This window comes from Vitis vinifera, chromosome 1, assembly GCF_030704535.1.
Source record: "Vitis vinifera cultivar Pinot Noir 40024 chromosome 1, ASM3070453v1".
NCBI lineage: Eukaryota > Viridiplantae > Streptophyta > Magnoliopsida > Vitales > Vitaceae > Vitis > Vitis vinifera.
The window spans coordinates 10,758,815-10,779,422 of record NC_081805.1 but is presented as its reverse complement, the minus strand read 5'-3'; the positions used below and the strand labels follow the sequence as shown (position 1 = coordinate 10,779,422).

General features: G+C 33.5%; 3 protein-coding genes across 3 annotated transcripts; 2 read left to right on the top strand and 1 right to left on the bottom strand.

The window, feature by feature from the left end:
* Window positions 1-5,925: 5,925 nt before the first annotated feature.
* Window positions 5,926-7,038, top strand: LOC100246832 (thioredoxin H2). The gene is made up of 3 exons (XM_002274627.4): window positions 5,926-6,391; window positions 6,492-6,614; window positions 6,737-7,038. Exons 1-3 carry the CDS (start codon window positions 6,284-6,286, stop codon window positions 6,869-6,871), a joined length of 366 nt encoding a protein of 121 aa, XP_002274663.1. The 5' UTR covers window positions 5,926-6,283; the 3' UTR covers window positions 6,872-7,038.
* Window positions 7,039-9,526: 2,488 nt separating this feature from the next.
* Window positions 9,527-11,536, bottom strand: LOC100251972 (uncharacterized). The gene is made up of 2 exons (XM_002274483.5): window positions 10,853-11,536; window positions 9,527-10,298 (listed from the first exon to the last, which is right to left on the bottom strand). The coding sequence occupies exons 1-2, from the start codon at window positions 11,230-11,232 to the stop codon at window positions 9,857-9,859; spliced, it is 822 nt and encodes a 273-aa protein (XP_002274519.1). The 5' UTR covers window positions 11,233-11,536; the 3' UTR covers window positions 9,527-9,856.
* A 6,786-nt stretch (window positions 11,537-18,322) lies between these two features.
* On the top strand, window positions 18,323-20,332 carry LOC100253661 (pentatricopeptide repeat-containing protein At1g59720, chloroplastic/mitochondrial). The gene has a single exon (XM_002269065.4). The coding sequence runs from the start codon at window positions 18,475-18,477 to the stop codon at window positions 20,302-20,304; it is 1,830 nt and encodes a 609-aa protein (XP_002269101.2). The 5' UTR covers window positions 18,323-18,474; the 3' UTR covers window positions 20,305-20,332.
* Window positions 20,333-20,608: the final 276 nt, after the last annotated feature.

The window sequence follows — 20,608 nt, the reverse complement described above, 5'->3', positions numbered from 1 at the left end:
GTAAATCTTACCACATGTAAAAGTAAAAATATCTTTGTAATACTATTTTATTATTTATATTTTTTCATATCAAAATCATAGTAAGTGATGGTGATTTCAATTTTTTTTATTATGGTTTTAACTTCATTGTGGTTCTAACTTTTTGTTACGGACATCCTTTATAAAAATACATACATTCTTTAATAGAGCCTTGGTATATATATTAATAATGCACGTATTATTCTTAAAGATGTACGTGTGGGATTCCAAATCACATTTCAGGATGGGCAAAGACCTCAAATCAATTCCCAATGTACATACTTATTTTTGTAAGGAATGTACACATTGTTCTTAAAAATGTATATGGGGTTCCAAATCACATTTTGGGACGGGGGAATGAATTAAATCCATCCCAAAGTTCCTCCAATGAATATTTTGACCCAAATAGGGTATAATGAAGTCCTGGTTGACCCTTAAAAAAATGTACCTATTTTTGTGAATAATGTATATACTTTTCTTAAGCATGTACGTGAAGTTCCAAATCGCATTTCACTATAGGGGAAGACCTATATATGACCTATATGTTCCTTCGAGGACCCTTAGCAAGTAATTTGAACTGTTCTCCGACCCACAAAATGGACTTTGGAACCCCACGTACATCCTTAAGAAAAATATGTACATTATAAAAATACATAAAATTTTTCCATGGGGAACTAGGACCCTAATCACCCTTATTATAACCTATATATTCCTTTAGGGGTCCTTGAAAAGTGATTTGAGACATTCCCCCACCTTGAAATGGACTTTGCAACCACACGTACATCCTTGAGAAAAATAAGTACATTTTTCACAAAAGTACATACATTTTTTCCAAGAAGAACTAAGACCCCAATCACCCTTAGTATAACCTATATATTCCTTTAGGGACCCTTAGGAAGTGATTTGAAGAGTTTCCCCACCCCGAAAAGAACTTTGCAACCCCACATACATCTTTAAGAAAAATAAGTACATTCTTTGCAAAAATACACACATTTTCTTTCTCTAAGGGGAACCACGAACCCTATCACTCTTATTATGACCTATATATTTCTTTGGGGACCCTCATGAAGTGATATGAGATGTTCTCTCACCCTGAAATGGATTTTGGAATGTCATGTACATCTTTAAGAAAAATAAGTACATTATTAAGAAAAGTAAGTAAATTCTTTTCAAGAAGAACCTATACCCTAATAACCCTTACTATGACTTATGTATTCCTTTGAGAACCATCGGAAAGTGATTTGAGGTCTTCCCTCACCCCAAAATGGACTTTAAAACCCTATGTACATCCTTAGAAAAATAAGTAAATTCTTTCCAAGAAGAACCTATACCATAATAATCCTTATTATGACTTATATATTCCTTTAGGGACCCTCAGGAAGTGATTTGAGATATTTCCCTACCCCAAAATAGACTTTAAAACCCCATGTACATCTCTAAGAAAAATAAGTACATATATATAGCTAGGATCCCTATGACGCTTACTATGACTTGTATATTTCTTTGGGAATTCTCGAGAAGTGATTTGAGATGTTTTTCCACCCTTAAATGAACTTTGGAACCTAAATTTAATTCATCCCTCATAAATCGTATCATCATGGTATATGAGTTTAGAACAATGACTAGTGGGACTCATAGGAGTATTAGCTCCCTCAAAATCCTATTCTAAAGTTGGTTCAACATCTCACTACAAAGAATCAACTGCACTTTAGTACTCTATGTAAATAACAACGAGACAAAGCTCAAGTCCGTGATCATGACCTACTATTTACTGCATGCAGACTCCCCATAAACTAGTGTTCATAGTCTAACAAGATAATGTTATCATCTATCAAGATTACTATTTCAATTCTTGAGTTACAAATCCCACTCTTTATGTCATCAATTAACATACTCTAACTTTAAGGAACATATGTCCAATTTCTATTAAAGAAAATGTTATGGTTATAGTCTTCTAGATCAAATGTTGTTTAGATTACCCAAGGGGACACATTGTCTCAATAAATGAAATATCATGGTGTCTCTATTGAGAATGCCTATTCCGTTAACCTCCATCAGTAGTGACCCAATTCATAAGGATGTATGACTACATTAGGGTTTCACCTATAGGTCAAACCTCATGTTAACTTTGGCACATACTTAATATCTTTTTAAGGTTGAGAGTCCATACAGTATAGTAGTTTAATGAACTATGACAATCAATAACCTTATGTCATGATTCATTATAGGTCCTATCTAGTGTGCATCATATACACTAATGTAATCATCATGGGAAAACTATCTCAATAATTAAGATAAGTCATCCCTCCAATTAGGACATACTGCACTACAATCTCAAATGGATTGCCCAAATCCATGAATCGACTATGGACTACTCATCACTCTACAAAGAACCTATAGGTGAGATATGAGTGAGAAAGGACTGCAAGTTTTGGCAAGGAAGTTCTTAATTCCCTTGGCTAAAAATGAATTCTTATCTTCTGGTGATCAATGTTTGGTTAGAAAACAACATAGGGTTTTCTTCAATAATAAATCTAGGAAGAAGTTAGAGAATTTGGAATTAGTATCCTCTAATGTTTGTGCCCTTATTGATGTGGAAACTCTTAGAGGAAACATATATTTTGTCACCTTTATTGATGATGCTACCAATAAGGTATGAATTTATTTGCTCAGATCAAATGATCAAGTCTTTTAGTATTTTATATAATTTCATGCCATGGTTGAGAAAGAGATTAGAAAGAAATTGAAATGCCTTAGGTCTGATAATGGAAGTGAGTACACCTCGAGGGAATTTGAAACTTACTACACTAATAATGGTATAAAGCATGAGAAAACAATCCCTAGCACTCCACAACATAATGGTGTGGTTGAAATGATGAATCACACCATTATTGAGAGAATTAGGTGCATGATGAAGACTGTAAAGCTTCTAAAGAGTTTTGTGGTGAAGCTACTCAGACCGTCTGTTATTTGATGAATAGATCTCCATCAAGTCTATTGAACTTTGAGGTTTCAGAGAAGATGTGGATAGAAAAAAATGTTTCCTATTCCCACTTAAGGGTCTTTGAGTGTAAAAATTTTGTGCATGTTCCCAAAGAATAGAGATTCAAACTTGATGATAAGGCGGTTCTACGTGTCTTCATTTGGTATGATGATATTGGATTCAAGTTGTGGGATCCAACCAAGAAGAAATTGGTGAAAAGTAGAGATGTAGTCTTCTAAGATGATCAAACATTAGGAAATTTTGATATGAACTAATCAATCCAAAGGTGCAAATGATGACTTCATTGAGTTGGTACCTAAATCTCCATCATTAGAGCAACCTAGAAATGAAAATGAGGAAATTGATGAACTAGTAAAACATGATGGTGCAAGTGACATATCTACACTAGAGCCAGTTGAACATGAGGAGTAGGGGGAGTAGTCATCTCTTCAAGAGGATTTGGTACCCTAGGTTAGGAGGTTTATTAGAGAACATCGTCCATTTGCCAAATATCCTTCCTCTGAGTACATGTTAGTAGCTAATGAGGAGTTATAGGGTTTTCAGGAAGTGAAGTCTCATGAGGATAGTAGCAATTAGTTGAAAACTATGCAAGATGAGATGGATTCCATATAGAAAAATGAAATCTATGAGTTGGTACAACTTCCTAAGGGAAATCATTGAAAAACAAATGGGTGTTCAAGTGGTTTAGGGATATAGTGGAAGAAAATATAGCCAAGTTGAAAAAGATTCACATAAACAAGAATGCCTCAAACATGTTGACAAAGGTTGTTCCCAAGCATAAGCTTTAGTTGTGCATTGGCACAACAGGTTCGAATATGGATTGACATTCTTCCTTCATGTGTTAGAAGGGGAGGTTGTTGGGCTAAGTTTATCCAACCCATGAAAGTTTCCTAAGCCCATATATTAGGTTATTTTATATTTGGGTATTCTTTAAGCTCATATATAAATAACATTAGAGCTTTGGTATGTTGGAACAAAAAAGGTGTTGAGAAAAGGGAAAAAAAATTAGAGTTATATTTTGTGCATTGTTGTAGGGCTTAAGGGTGAAGTTACAAGTCCCTTCATCAACCTTTTGGGGAAGTTTCTATGGTATGGATATTTTTTATTTATTTTTATTTCTTTCAGTTTATTGTTTTATAGGGTGATGGATTCTCACCTCAAGCATTAATATATATTTATATAAGTTTTCAAGGTGAAGAAATCAATAAGGACTTAATTATTTGTATTCCTATTTTATTAAAGTGAAAGAAATTTTTTCTACAATTTTTTACCTCAATTTGGAGGTTTTTCCACGTTACATTTGGTGTCTTTTTTTTATTAGATGTTATTAGATTATTATCATTTATTCTTGTTAAATTGTTATTATTGTTGAAAAATTGTTATTTTGTGGAGGAATGCGACATAAATTTCCCCTTTTAATAGTTACATTTTGTAGCTACTAAATGTCTTTTGGCACAAGACTCTAGCTTAGATGATATCATAATTCATTGATTGACGCTAAATTTAAGGTTCGGTGACTATAAGGATATAAAATCTTTTTATGACTGACGCCACAAATGAAATTCCAAAATAGAGAGTGGTTTATCATACTTGAACCACATCATATGAAGACCCTGCAAAATTCAAAGCACCAGCACGTATCATACTTGAAAATTGAAAAGGCTCAAAACAAGGAATGTGCATTATGCGTATGAGACGTCCATGGTGTGCGCCTTAGCAACACGTTTTAAACACATCATGTGTGACGAATAATGATATTGATGCCAACGTTTTTTGCATGTTAAGTATGAAGTTGGAGCAGGATGGGCAGAATCCTTTATATGTATGTTCATTTTGACTTTTCAATTGTTCAGGGCATCGGCTGTGGCACGAAGCTCATTCATCTGAAGAATGCGATGCCGGACAGAGACAATCACCATGAATGGTAAGGGGGAATCGCTTGAAACATTTAATAATTGTACTCATTGGCTGTGCTTAGTGGCCAAGTAATGGTTGATAGCGAAGTTGAAACACACCTCTTCTTTTCTTTCCTTTTCTTTATTGAAATTATATTCACCAAAACAAAAAGTTGATGGAAGAAAGTAAAAAAGAAGGAACACAAGACACTGTGGAATGAAACATATATACATATATAGATAGATAGATAGCTTTGAGGTTTTCAAGAGACTTTCCGGGTATGAGTGATTTGGGGCCCCTGGTCACGTACAAATGTAACGCTTTCACTTTGAGCCAATGTTTGCCATTGGGCCTTGCTCAAAGGGAAAGTAGCACGCGCGTGGAGGGAATACTTATCATGGAACGGGGGAATATAATTTGAGGCAAGTGGCGGTGATAATAGGTGGGTGGTGGTGGTGACCCAAAGTTGAGAAAGGAACCACTGTGAAAGGAGATGCCTTGCTGGAGCTATAGCTTAACCTTGAGCCACGGAAGTGTTAGTGTGTATGTGAGCTCATAAATAGACGGCTAAGGAAAGAGAGAGAATTTCCATCTTATGCCTGATTCCCTATCTGATGGGGATGGGGATGGGGATTCACCTCTAATGAACTGGTACAGAGAACACGAAAGATGTCATCCAAGAACATTCCAAATGTATGCCCTATTGGACAATTTCTACTTGTATCCAAGCTCTACACGTCAATATCCTGATTCATGGGTCATTCGGTACGAGAGACAAACAAGGCTATATGTATCCCAAAAATCTAATATGGAAGAAGTCAGTTCCAAGCTGTATCATACTCAAAAGTCATACCTGATTTATTATCATTCCCCACAAGTAGTCGTGATTCTTTTGCTTAGCATCAGTGATTGCAGCCCTGCCACCATATACACGAAAGCCATTTCCATACGTCAAAAATATAATTATTTAGTCTTACAATTATTCGGAAACAAAAGAAGAAGCACCCAAGTGATGGCCAGCTATGGGAGGACCCTTTTTCCCTCATCACCCCACACCTTTTTGGAGTTATTAGTGGGTACTTATGCTCTTAACTCTTTCCAATTAAATTTGCTTACAACCGTCCAAATAACGGCGGGTTTCATCAAGGAAATCGAATCCAATACCCATACCCATCTGAATGAACTTTCCTACTATATCATCATCATCATCATCATCATCATCAACCCATATAAAAAGGCGTTCACGCCATCTCCCATAAATCACGCCAAACATCTTCCACCAAAAATATATCCACAGCAGGGCAGCTGTGTGTTTCAAATACGATTGGCTCTGGTTTGCCAGCAGTCTCCAAAAAGAGGAAGAAAATGGGAGCCAGCCACTCGTCTTCTTCAAAGTCATCTCGTGTCCTCACCTTCAATTCCTCAGCATCATGGAAGATACATTTTGAAGAAGCCAAAAGCACTGGCAAACTGGTAACACAACAATCACTATTATCTCTATATACTGCATGCTCAGCATATGGGCATGTGGCCATATTTTTTACTCTCTTGATGTTTAAATTTTGCGTTGAAGATGGTTATCGATTTCTCGGCTACATGGTGTGGACCTTGCCGATTCATGGAACCCGTCATTAATGAGTTTGCTGAGAAATATACAGACGTGGAGTTCGTCAAGATTGATGTGGACGAGTTGTCGGTATTGCTCTCTTCATTTTCTAGGACGTGTTTGATAAATTTTCTTTTCCTTTCTGCTCTTTCTTTTGTTTCTTCACCGCATACTGGGCATGGGGATGCTTACGACTAGTAAATGAAAAACAGGATGTGGCTCAAGAATTTGGAGTGCAGGGAATGCCAACATTCTTACTGATCAAGAGAGGAACAGAAGTTGATAAAGTGGTGGGAGCCAAGAAGGAAGAACTCCAGAAGAAGATCGAGGCTCACAGGAAAAATTGATGACTCTAGCCCATGATTATGAACTAGCAAAAGGAGACGAGCATGAAGCGCGAGCCGAATAAGACTGCGTATGACTACTAATTAATCTCAATATATCACATTTAAATAAGATGTATCTTTGCTATATATGTTGTATCAATATAAATATCAATCAATTATTCGAGCCACCGATTCAAGTATAGCCCACAAAATTCAATATTTTCATAATCAAATCCAATCAAAACATTCTAAATATATAATTTACATGTTATTAAAATTTAAAATAATTATAAAAAATTAATATTATAAACGATTTTAAAATTTTGTTATCATTTTATCTTTTATATTAATAAATTAAAAATAAAAGAAAAATATTTAAATATTTTTATTTTATTAAGTAACAAAATTATAATGTTTAATTGTTGAAAATATATATAATATATTATGGACATATATCTTTCACATGCGTTCACACAGGATAGTGAGATTTGCTTTTTATTTATTTGGTAAAAAATATGATTTATAAAAAAAAAACTTGGAGTCACAACTTATTTTTGTTTTATTTTTAAAGGGAAAAAATAAAATAAGAAATAAAAACTCTAAATATGGCTCCTGAAAGGAAAAACAGGTTTGTAAAAAATCGAGTTTAGTTTTGGGGTCAGATTACCTATTGGGAAGGTATGATGGTGAGTCATAACATCTCTTTAAGCCCATATATGTATCGTATTTTTTAAACGAATTATAGGAAATTGTGACAATTAATTAATTAGTTATAACTACCAAGAAAAAGAATCTCATAAATGAGTACGTACAAATCATGATAAAAAATCAAATTACAAGAATGAACAAAATAAATAACAATAGAATTATCTAAAATGATTTATTAAACTAAATAAAAAGATATTAAAAAAATTAGTTTTCAAAAATTTCAAAAGATTTTATTAAAAACGATTTTGAATTAATGATTTCAATTTTTTATTTAAAAAAAAAGTCAATTTATTTTCTCAATTTCATTTGTATTCCATTTTCAAAAAAATTATTTACACTTATTGTACAAAAAAAATTATTATAAAATTTCAATTTGGATACAAAAATTATTTTTACTTGCTTTTACTAAAAATGAATGAATTTTTACAATTTTATTTAAAAAAGTATTTCAATTTATTTTCCTTTTATTTTCATTTAAGGAAAGTGACTTATACAAATTATTTAAAAAAATATGACTTTATTTGCAAAATAATTTTTAATTAAAAAGAAAAAAATTAAATCCTTATTTCTAAAAATTACTTTTAATCCTATTTTAATTAAGGAAAATAATTTATTTAAAAAAACATTTTTAAACAATTTTATTAAAAATTAATTTTTGGGACAACTTTATTTACAAAACAATTTTCAAACAATTATTACTAGAAACAAATTTTTTGAATTTTATTAAAAATGATTTTCTAGATTTTCCTAAAAACACTTTTATGGATTTTTATTAAAAAAAACTTACTTTTATTAAAAAGAATAATTTCTCAACTATTATGTTATTAAAACATGTTTACTTGAATTGTACCTCTTATTCAAATAAAATTTTTGGTTTGTTCAATATGTACACAAAGAGTAAATATATATAAACAAATATTTATACAAACTAATCAAAATAAAACCAAATAGTAATGAAAAATAAAATGTATCCAAACAAGCTTATGACAAGTTCAATGCTCCATTTATGACTTTTCGAGTCTTACTTTCTCTCAAGAAATTTCATACTTCTCATGTAATAAATTTGCACTCCATCAATAAAATTGTAGAATGAACCCATACAAAAATAAAAATAATTCAAATATAAATATCTAAAAATATATAAAGTTCACAATAAATAAAATGGGAGTCGTGGAGTGTGTGGAAGGGGCTGCTGGGAGAAGAAAAAAATTGGAGGGAAAATAATGAAAAAGTGGGTAGGAAAAAAAAAGAAATAAAAAAGAACTAAAAGAAAAGGGGAAGTCAGGAGAGGGGGGTCGGTGGTCTTGGAAATGGGAGAAAGAGGGGGGGTTAGGTGGGATTAGAGGGAAGAAAAAGGAGAGAGGAAAAAAGAAGAAAAAGAAAAGAAAAATAAAAAATGAAAAGAAAATGAAGAAATGAGAAGAAAAGAAGAGAGAAATAAAATAAAATAAAATATGATATAATTATAATAATAAATAAAATAAAATATAAAATAATAAAAACTAAAAGTTAAAGGATATTAGTAAATAAAAAAATTTAAAATTTAGTTGTATTAAGGATTTAAATTTATTGATAAAATTAAATTTAAAATTAATGTAAAAATAAAATTAAGACAAATTTTGAAATCTATAATTAATATTATATTTTATTATTTTTATTCACGAGTCATTAATTATATATTTTATGATACTTTAAATTTATTATAAATCACTCCTTTAACAAAAGGAAAAGTGGCCACAAGGGTTGGCCGATACCACATTTGTAAGGTTTGGGCTCCAGCTCAGCCCAAACACCCTCATTTTTTGTGGTTGGAGGAAAAGTCAAATTTGAGAGGAATCAGAATTAGATAACAAAATTTATTTAGTCAAAAGATATGCTTTATTTCGAATAATGTGCTTTTATGGGTTGGGGCGCTGGGGAATGGGAATGAAATGTCATACATACATCTCTTTCATTTGGCACTCCATCTGAACATGACCTAAAAGATTTATTCTTTAACATACTACCAAAACAGAATTATTCGCTGACTAGTACAAAATTACAGAATTTACAGATTGAAGGCAAACAAGCCTATTTCCAACTACTAATAGCTTGCTTGTATCAAACTAGAAACCACAACTAATACCCAGAATGAAACATATAATTTACTTTCAAAGCTTTTTCCTATGCACAATTTTCCTCTATATATATATATATATATATATATATAAGGGTATGATATCTACATTCAATTAACATCTCTGTCATCAAGTGTTAATCCATAGTTTATCAAGCCTAACTTATAATCTAAATTAGTTATCAGCCCCCAACCAGCACCCTCTTCACTTCATATTTCTGTTGTGCAGTAAGCCTTGGTGGAAACTTGACATCAAACTTGATTTTGAGGTTTCCTTTCTTCGTGGGTTCTTTGGACATGGGCATCCCTTCATCTGGAACCACCATAACATAGCCAGGGCGGACAATGTCTGTCACTGGGATTGTGAGATTCCTTCCATCTAAGGTTGTCAGAATGAGAGTCTTCCCTGTGAGAGCATCCAGTAATGATATACTCTGTTTGACCACCAGATCATTCCCTTCCCGCTCATACAGCGCATGGGGCTTCTCATGTACCACAAAGATGAGATCAGATGGGGTCATGCCAGGTTCTTGGTTCCCTTTCATTGGGAAAGTGATTTTTGTGCCCTTCTTCCATCCTGGTCCAATGGTTATTAGCAGGGTTTCCTCAACAATCCTGGCCTTCCTGCAATAAGAGTTCATACCATATAAAACCAAAGGACTAAATTCATCAATTAATCCTCGTTGAAGAAACACTGATGTAATGTAATCAAAATGTTAAACAACACTGCATTTATCAAAAGAGACTATTGAGGAGCAAAGCAGAAGAAATTGCCCACAACTTCGACTAAAGTTTTTCCCCAAGAGCTCCTCCCTGACTACAAGGATGAGGCCCTGTCATCAAGAAAACCTCCCAAACGCAAGTGCCATCTACAATGGCATCCACCAAAACGTTTTCTTGGCATATTTGGAGCAATTGCCAACCATTTAATTCCTCAATACTGAGTCTCTAATACAATTCTGGCTTTCAAAACTGAAAAAACCCTTATTATGCCTTTTGCCTGTTCTCCCTTATTTTCGTACTCATCCAACAAGATGATCAGATTTAATATCACAAGCCCAAAAACCCATTTCCAAAAGCAAATAATTCGGATTTGAGAAATAAAAAATAAAAAAAATGATCATGATTAACTAATAACAAATAATTAAAAAAGAAAAAAAGAAGAAAGAATTATATACCCAGATTCACGAATGACAGTCCGGGAAATCTTGATTTCCCTTTTCGAACCCTGGTATAGCTCCTCCAAACTACAATCCAGCCTCTTCTCCATGGCCTTGCCACCACTACCAAACAACTCGGCGAAAACATCCCGAGCGTCCCGGTGATTGAACGAGGCATATTGATAGCCATAGAGATCGTAGATCTGACGCTTCCGGGAATCACTGAGAACATCATAGGCTTCGGAGATCTGCTTGAACTTGGCTTCAGCTTCAACCCTGTTATGATTAGGGTTCTTGTCTGGATGCCATTTGATGGCCAATCTTTTGTACGCCTTCTTCAACTCTTCCGCACTCGCGTTCCGATTCACTCTCAGTAGCTTGTAGTAATCTGCGGCCATCGCTCCCCACTGCAACTCAATTCTATGAATTCCCAATTGATTCTATCTCACTCTCAAGTCATGAGTCAACCCAACCCACACCCCTGGTATAATACTCCGTGGAGCGCACCTCGCGCCAAGCTACGCGTCCCATATATTCGACTGGGTTGTCCCACTCCTTAATAAAGAAAATTAAACAAAATCAAGAAACGCTCTTATACGAAAAAGGTATAATAATTTAATAATTGCTCAAAATTCACGATTCCTTCCTTAATAAAGAGAATTAGGAAAACGAAGGAGGATTTCGTGAGAGGAAAAAGAGAGAGCGACGGAGTGAGATTTAAGGATAATTTTGGTTAAAACGGTGCCGTTTCTATCATTATGGTAACGGGTAAGCGCTCGTTATCGTGATGGGTCCGTTCGATTTTGGTTAGAGACTTTGTCAGTTTGCTATAATTGAGAAGGACAATGATGGTATTGTAAACAAATACTTTAAATGCAAGAGTGATGTGCATTGTGTGTGGCTGTTGCCCAGTCTTAGTCTCCCGTCTCTACCACCCATTTTTGTGGATTCCCATTATCATTTCCTACAGTTCTCATTCAATGCAAACTATTAAAAATCATGACTGATTAGCACAAGCTATCTACCTTTATCACATTTCTTTTTCTTTCAAACAAGAAGTTTGTATTTATTGGGAATTTTTGTGTGTGTTTTGGTGATAGGAACCTTTGGAAACAATAAATGCAATATCTAAGTCCGTGTCAAAAAAAATTATTAATTTCCTTGTTTGCCCTCCAACGTATTTGCGTTATATTTGGAATCAAGGGCTTTGCATAGAAATAAGACTTGATTTCAAATCTTTAATTTGATATTTATAAAATATATTTATAGAAAAAAAAATTGAAATAATGATTATGGGGGAAGATTTTTTTTTTTTTTTTCTTATTCTTTCTAAAGCTATCAAATTCCTAAAATAATGTTTAAATAGATTCATATTCATTCAAATGTAAATAAGATTTGATAATGATATATCAAAAGATATAAAAAAAAGTTAGTGTTTCATCCCATAACCCACAAATGCTACCATTTTTAAGTATATTTGATTATATTACTATGAAAAAAAAATACAAAAATTGTCTCTTTTTTGTCTTTTTCCACTATTACACCTTTGTTTTTTATAATTTATTTTTTCTTCATTCTTTTCTTTTATTTTGTTATTATTATTATCAACCATTTTATAACGTTAATATTAAAATATTAATATAAATATTTTATATTTATATATAATCTTTAGTATCCTAATGAGCTTTCTCACATTCCTTTATCTTGGTTGTCTTCCCTTGTCAAAAGTTGGAAAAACGGTAAAATTAGTTGGATTTCCTTGAAATGACAATATAAAGTTATTAAGAGAAGTTATCCCACGAGGTAAATGTACTATAGTCATTATTGAGTTGCCAAAATAATACACTATCGTCAATTGTTAGTAGCCTACATGCTTATCAAACCATAAGGATCTTGTAGTTATGTCCTCTATATAATCACACACACACCTATAATGTGCATAATGTGATTAATTATATTGAGTATTCATAATGACAATATAAATTAAACACTTGTTAAAACATATGTATGACAAAAATTATTAAATTAAACCATATATTAAAATGATTAAGTCTTAAAAAGTCTTACTTCAAAGGGTTATTTCAATCAATGTTTTGAAAATCAGTTGGATCAATTGATCCAATCGATCCAATTGTCGATTAGTGGCATTTTTTTTTTTTTTTGTCTAATTCTCCCTTTTGAACCATTTATCTATTGGACTAATTTGATTGATTTCAAACCGCCTAAACCAGTAGTTAGATTGGTAAGCCGAGTGATTTGGCAAAATGGGCTAGATTGACCCTCAAGGCCTAGCATTCAATACCCCATTTATTTTGCAAAATGGGAATTGCCCATGCACCAAGCCTCATAGCCCAATGGTTGTTTGCTTTAGGAAGAATGAATGAGGTTTATAAATCTCTTCATTTCTGATGTGGGATCATTGTAGTGATAATCAACTTTGAAGCTATAAGAGGGGACTTGAACAAGGTACAACAAGTTCAAGGTAGAATAGTTGCACCACTCTGCCACTCTTTCGATTGTGTTAAAAATGATAAAAACAAAAAAATAAACTACATATGTTATTTCAAAAACTAATATAAGTATACATACATACATGTAGTATGTATATATACTTATATACTAATATATAACAAAGTTGTACATATTATTTTTTGAAATAATATACATATTATGTATGTCTAAGTATATATACTTATATACTAATATATAACAAAGTTGATCTATGATTTTTCTTTTCTTAATGTCTAAAATATTATAAATATATAAAAACACATGTAAAATACTAATTTTTAAGTCGATTCCTCTGGAATTGATCAATAGAGTATATATAGAATTGTACAAGTAAACACTAAAAATATTCAATGACTTGATTGTATGCATAATTATAGGGTCTTAATGTGTGCATAAATATAGCTAAATCATACAATCAATTAAAGCTAGCATGAATCATACAAGAAAGGTTATGGTGAAGGAAGATTGGACAAGTCATGATCTAGTTGTGCATTTCCTATTATCCTCCCTCAAGATATGTGTTCTATCATGAAGACCAATCTTGCTACCATGTTAATTCATTTGTTGATGAGAAAGTGGTTTAGTTAATGAGTCAGCTAATTAGTCAACAAAGTGCACATGTGAAACATGAAGTAGCTTCTTGGAAACTTGATCACAAACAAAATGAAAGTCAACAACAATATGTTTCATTCATAAGTGAAACACAAGGTTGATGCTAAGATAAGTTGCTCCTAACATAGTGAATGACAAGCATAGCATGAAGATGGAGATAAAGCTCATGAATCATATTTTAAAGCTAATTTATTTTAACAATTGCTTTATATTCGACTTCAATAGAGAATCAAGCGATAGTATGCTACTTTATGAAGTTCTAGTTGATTGGATTTATACTAAGAAAAAAAAATTAAGGTTGATGTTGAAGTACAATCATCAACATTTCCAACCTAATCAACACTTGAAAATGCATGGAAAGACAAGTTAGAAAACTTATAAAGAAAAATGTCATAGTGCAAGGTGCCTTTGTGAACGACTCTTTTAATTACTATCCATTGATTCATTGAAAGACAATGCATAAATTAGGACAACTTATTCATAGCAAAGGAAGTATAGGATCGATTGAATGATAAGTACTACAAGGCACCTACAACTTGGCGGCATTGAGAAACATCTAAAATAGGAGCACCATCATGCAGTGTTAAAGTTTCAATGGTGGAAAGGGGGTTGGTTACTTCCTTTGTATTTTATATGAGTTTTCTCTAAGAGATCCCAAATATATTTGTATTGGGAGAGGAAAAGACCATCGTTGGTTTGGATAGCTTCAACACCTAAAAAATAATTCAATGATCTAAGATTTTTAAGAGAAAAACAATTAGATAAGGAAATGACAAATTCTTGCATTGCCTATAAATTGTTTCTAGTGACAATGATATCATTGACATAAACAAGAAGTAAAACATATTTTTCTTGATGCATGATGAGAAGAGAAGTGTCAAAAATAGAGTTGATGAAATTATAACTAATGAGAAAGGTTCGTAGTTTATGAAACCACGTATATGGAGCCTAACAAAATCCATAAATGACTTTGTTTAACTTACAAACATGATTAGGAAATTGTTTGTTAGCATAGGTAGGAAGTTGTTGCATGTTGACATCATGATCAAGGGTACCTTGAAGAGAGGCATTGTTGATGTCGGTTGACGAAGTAGCCAATTAAACTGAACAAGTGAAAGGACAAGTCTCATAGTGGTGGTCTTGACCATTGGATTGAAGGTTGAAAGTCTTTTCTAGGGCATTGATGAAAACCCTTAGCAACCAAACTAGCTTTATGACAAGCAATGGTGTCATTCAAGTTTTGTTTAACCTTGAAAATCCATTTACAAGCAACTATATCTCGTGTCAAAAGAAAGGGCAAAGGTCCATGTGTGGTTTCAAAGGAGAGCATCAAATTCATCGCTTATATCCAAACGCCATTAAGGATGTTTTTGTGCTTTGAGGTAAGTAGTTGGTATGATAGAGTCAGGTATGAAGGGAAATGTGGCAATAAGACTATCTTTTTTTTCTTTTTTTTTTTGTTTGAAAATTCATAAAGATTTCCTTTACTCCAATCTTAAACAAGCAAAACTTTCGCTTGTATTAAAAAACCATCATAACAAATAAAGTAAGGAAAACTTTAATGGAAGTGTTATTGTGTTTATAAAATTGAGAAACAAACAACAAATTCTTTTTTATGGAAGGAGCACACAACCATTATTAAGTTGAAAAATGGAGTTAGGAGTAATAAACTTAGTAGAACAATGTGGGTGATGGGAATGCCATTATTGTTGTCATTGATCATGTCATCAGTGCCCCTATACTCATAGAAAAGAGACAAGTTCTAAAGATCAAATGTTATGTGGTACAAAACACCCGAGTCCATTATCTAGTTAGGTTTGTTGGAGTTGCTAGCAATGAAATGAGCCTATGGTTCAAGTGAAGGAGTATATCAAGAATGACAAGTTTTGGCAGAGTGACCAATCTTATCACATAGTTGACATACAATTCGATTATGGTTCTCATGTTGAGGACGCCAATTCTAATTGCAAAGATTGAGATGATTTGTTTGAGTGCAAAAATGTCCCATGTGGTTACGGTTTGTGTTGGTTCCTTGATTCAAATGCAAATTCCCATAATTGTAGTTGTTGTCTTTCTTACCATACAAATTGTTGCCTTTATTCTTGTTGTGGGAATTCTTCTAATTGAATTGGGTTGTTATTTGCACATTTCTCATTGAGTAGTATGCCTCTCGAGATATCATTCATGATTTTCCAAATTCTCATAAAATTCTTCAAGGAAATTAGTGCATCCCTGGTTTAAACAACAATATTTATTTCTTTGAATTCTTCTATGAGTTCGTTTAATATAAAAATTACTAAATCATCATCCTCAACAAGGCTTCCAACAAGTGTTAATTCGTCAACAATGGTCTTAGCAATTTGCATAAATTTTGTAACTTTCATCTTGTCCTTTATGAGTTTAGCAAAAAACTCTTTGAGATTGAAGATGCGAGATCATGACCTATTGGCATGTCTTATGCAATCGATCCCATGCTTCTTTGGTTGATTCAACGTAAGCAACAAGAGTTGTAACTTGATCACTAATAGATGCAAGCATGACATTGAGGAGGAAACTATCTTGCTTCTTCCAAAGTTTGTACTTTGGATTTATAACATCAATGTCATTCTTCTTTATGGTTATAGGAGGTGCAAAGTGCCATCTATATACCTTATTAGATCATAGCCATATAGCAAGATTAGAAATTAAGTACATCAAGTGGGGAAGTGGGGCTATTGAGTTTTACTGGTAGTTATGTAGTTCAATAAAGAGCCACCAAAATGTTGGGATTTCCTCTGAAAGTGACAACAATAGGAGTTTGGTTTGATTCAACTATATAAGAATGTTAAACCATTATGGTAAAGAAAGAGAAAAATATCAGATATGGAGCAAGAAAGATCAGAGATTCTCATTGAAGTAATGGGGCTCTAATACCATAAAATATCAAAGCACAGTAATGCAGAAAATATTTTGTTCATTCACATTGATTTATAGAGTATATATAAAGTTTTACAAGGAAAAAATGAAAATATTCAATGACTTGATTGTGTGCATAATTATAAGACTTGAATGTATGCATAATTACGACTAAATTATACGGTCAATGAAGGCTAGCATGAATCATATAAGGAAGGTTATGGTGGAGGAAGATTAGATAGGTCATGATCTGATCAAGATTATATGCTCTTTAAACCAACTTGTGTTGTAGTCTATTATGATGATGTGCCATATGAATTGCAATTCCAATATGAATATCTAAACAAATAGAAAGCACATAAAATGAATCATTTTGAAGAAGTCTAACTAATGATTTGAGAATCTTATGAGAAAAATCTTGGGCGAAGTGGATCCCCAACTAGTCTCAAAAAAGATAGAAAGCCATTATTTAAAAAAAAAATACTAATAATAAAATCACTATTATTTACATTGGTCTCTATATGAATAATCTTACCCTTCATTGAAGGTAAACAGTAAGGATAAAAGGGAAAAATGTGTAAGCACCTTCTTGTAAATAAGCTTTGCCCTCTAGGGCAAAAGGCAAGAGTAAAGATCAAGAGAAAAAAATATATATAATTTCTGTGTAAAAGCTTTGGATTCATCATTAGAGCTTCAATTTATTTTTAAATTAAAAATAGTGTCTTATTACTTTCTTCATATTTATGTTTATATTATTTCTTTTTAGTTAAGAAAGTTGAATTTTTTTTAATATATATCATTAACTTGCCTTTCCCGAGCAGGGCAGATTTAGGCATGGCCTTGCCCCCCTGAAAATATAGAAAAATAAAATAAAATAAAATAAAAAATTCATTTCTCATAAGGGGAATCAAACATCAAACTTAATGTTTTACCCCCTTAAAAATGTCGTGGTTCGCCAATAGATTAAAACAAATAAATTCATTTCTTATAAAAATGGGTTGCATGTTTTAAGAGAAAAATTCAGAGATTGATTTGTGCTTGTTATTCTCCTACTTGATTTGCAACCAGGCAACATACCCCATATAACATGAAAGCCTCTCGTTAATGCTATTAAGAAATATTTGAAAAGGATTTAAAAACATAAACCCAAAAGATAAAGCAGAATTAAATAATAATAATAATAATAATAATAGAAAATTATATATTTGTTTGAATATATTTTTTTGTTTTTTAAATAAAAAATAATAGTAATTTTTATGGTAAAAAAATGAATTTAAAATTTGTAAATTTTAAGATGGTAATTTTTTTTAATATCTTCTGTTTTAAATAATTTTTAAAATTAATTTTAAAAAATATTATATTTTATATAAAACTTCTTATTATTTTTTATTTGTTTATAAAATTTTAAAGTACATAATATCAGGACGCCTAGATCTAAATCATCTAATAGGCGAGGAAAGAAAATATTCAAAATAACGAAACATTGCACGGGTGCTTTTAGTTTTAGCAGGGGAGCTGTGAATTTTCTCACAAAGGAGCCGAAGCTTGTCCAGCTCAGTTTAGCCGAATATGGCTAGTGAGACAATGGTTGTGCATGATTGAGTGGTGAGTCTTCCTTGTATATGGCAATGGTTCTCGCAGCTGTAATAGCTCCACCTTCCCATCTTCCCCACGCCATCAGCAACAGCGACTCCTTCACCCATCACCGCCGCCTTCTCCTCTTCCTAAATTCATGCACCTGCATTTCTCAGCTCAAGCAACTTCACGCCCAGACAATTCGGACCACATCTTCCCACCATCCAAACACCTTCTTTCTTTACAGTCGGATTTTGCATTTCTCCTCCTTACATGATCTCCGTTACGCGTTTCGGGTTTTCCATCAAATTGAGAACCCCAATTCGTTCATGTGGAACGCCCTCATCAGGGCCTGTGCACGAAGCACTGACCGCAAACAACATGCCATTGCGCTTTATCACAGAATGTTGGAGCAAGGAAGTGTTATGCAAGATAAGCACACTTTCCCCTTTGTTCTCAAGGCTTGTGCTTACTTGTTTGCTCTATCAGAAGGGGAACAGATCCATGCCCAGATTTTGAAACTTGGATTTGATTCAGACGTTTATATTAATAACAGTTTGGTCCATTTCTATGCCACGTGCGACCGTTTGGACTTTGCAAAGGGGGTGTTTGATAGAATGTCTGAGAGAAGTTTGGTTTCATGGAACGTTGTGATTGACGCGTTTGTTCGATTCGGTGAGTTTGATGCTGCATTAAATTTATTCGGCGAGATGCAGAAGTTTTTTGAACCGGATGGGTATACCATTCAGAGTATCGCAAATGCTTGTGCTGGTATGGGGTCTTTGTCTTTGGGGATGTGGGCTCATGTTTTTCTGTTGAAAAAGTTTGACGCTGATAGAGTTAATGATGTTTTGTTGAACACTTCCTTGGTGGATATGTATTGCAAATGTGGGTCATTAGAACTTGCTCTGCAACTCTTTCACAGAATGCCTAAGCGTGATGTAACCTCATGGAATTCGATGATTCTAGGATTCTCCACCCATGGCGAGGTGGCGGCCGCATTGGAATATTTTGGTTGCATGGTCAGAACGGAAAAGTTGATGCCCAATGCCATCACGTTTGTAGGTGTCTTGAGTGCGTGTAATCACGGAGGCTTGGTTAGTGAGGGCCGCAGGTATTTTGATGTGATGGTAACGGAGTACAAAATTAAACCTGAATTAGAGCACTATGGCTGCCTGGTAGATCTTCTTGCGCGTGCTGGGCTTATTGATGAAGCCTTAGATGTTGTGTCAAACATGCCCATGAGACCAGACTTAGTCATTTGGAGGAGTCTTCTGGACGCTTGTTGCAAGCAAAATGCAGGTGTTGAGCTAAGTGAAGAAATGGCCAGACGAGTCCTTGAGGCAGAAGGGGGTGTTTGTAGCGGTGTTTATGTGCTGCTGTCCCGAGTATATGCCTCAGCTAGCAGGTGGAACGATGTTGGGATGGTTAGGAAACTGATGACTGATAAGGGTGTAGTAAAAGAGCCTGGATGTAGTTCAATAGAGATAGACGGTGTCGCCCATGAATTTTTTGCAGGGGACACATCTCATCCTCAAACTGAAGAAATATATTCAGCTCTGGATGTGATTGAAGAGAGGGTGGAAAGGGTAGGGTATTCCCCCGACTCTTCACAAGCGCCCATGGTTGATGAGACCATTGATGGAAAACAATACTCACTTAGGCTGCATAGTGAGAGACTTGCCATTGCCTTTGGCCTATTGAAGACAAAACCAGGCATGCCCATTCGCATTTTTAAAAACCTTCGAGTCTGCAATAACTGTCACCAGGTGACTAAATTAATCTCTAGGGTATTTAACAGAGAGATAATTGTGAGAGATCGTATTAGATTCCATCACTTCAAAGATGGTGCCTGTTCCTGCATGGATTATTGGTGACACCGAATCTGCTTTGCAACTTGTATCATGACCAATATGCTTTGTTAACATATAAAGAGTTACAAAATCTGTAGTAAGGTCGAAAAAAAGACTAATCCAAATTTGTATATACACATTCATTCTTTATGTACCATGTGCTTTCCACATCCAAAAACTAAATTGAAAGAATAAATTTTGAAAAATGGAAAAAAAATCAGTTAAAGAGGTAGATTTGGTTGAATTGGTTCATCGATGGTCTTGGGTCAGAATCTTTTTTTAACTCTGCACCATCGATTCCACTATTATTAGTGAGCAATAATGGAAA

Coding starts and splice junctions, on each gene's coding strand:
- LOC100246832 (XM_002274627.4), top strand. CDS start 6,284: ATGGGAGCCAGCCACTCGTCTTCTTCAAAGTCATCTCGTGTCCTCACC. Junction 6,392..6,491: donor CCAAAAGCACTGGCAAACTG/GTAACACAACAA, acceptor TTTGCGTTGAAG/ATGGTTATCGATTTCTCGGC. Junction 6,615..6,736: donor TTGATGTGGACGAGTTGTCG/GTATTGCTCTCT, acceptor AATGAAAAACAG/GATGTGGCTCAAGAATTTGG.
- LOC100251972 (XM_002274483.5), bottom strand. CDS start 11,232: ATGGCCGCAGATTACTACAAGCTACTGAGAGTGAATCGGAACGCGAGT. Junction 10,299..10,852: donor ACTGTCATTCGTGAATCTGG/GTATATAATTCT, acceptor CTCTTATTGCAG/GAAGGCCAGGATTGTTGAGG.
- LOC100253661 (XM_002269065.4), top strand. CDS start 18,475: ATGGCAATGGTTCTCGCAGCTGTAATAGCTCCACCTTCCCATCTTCCC.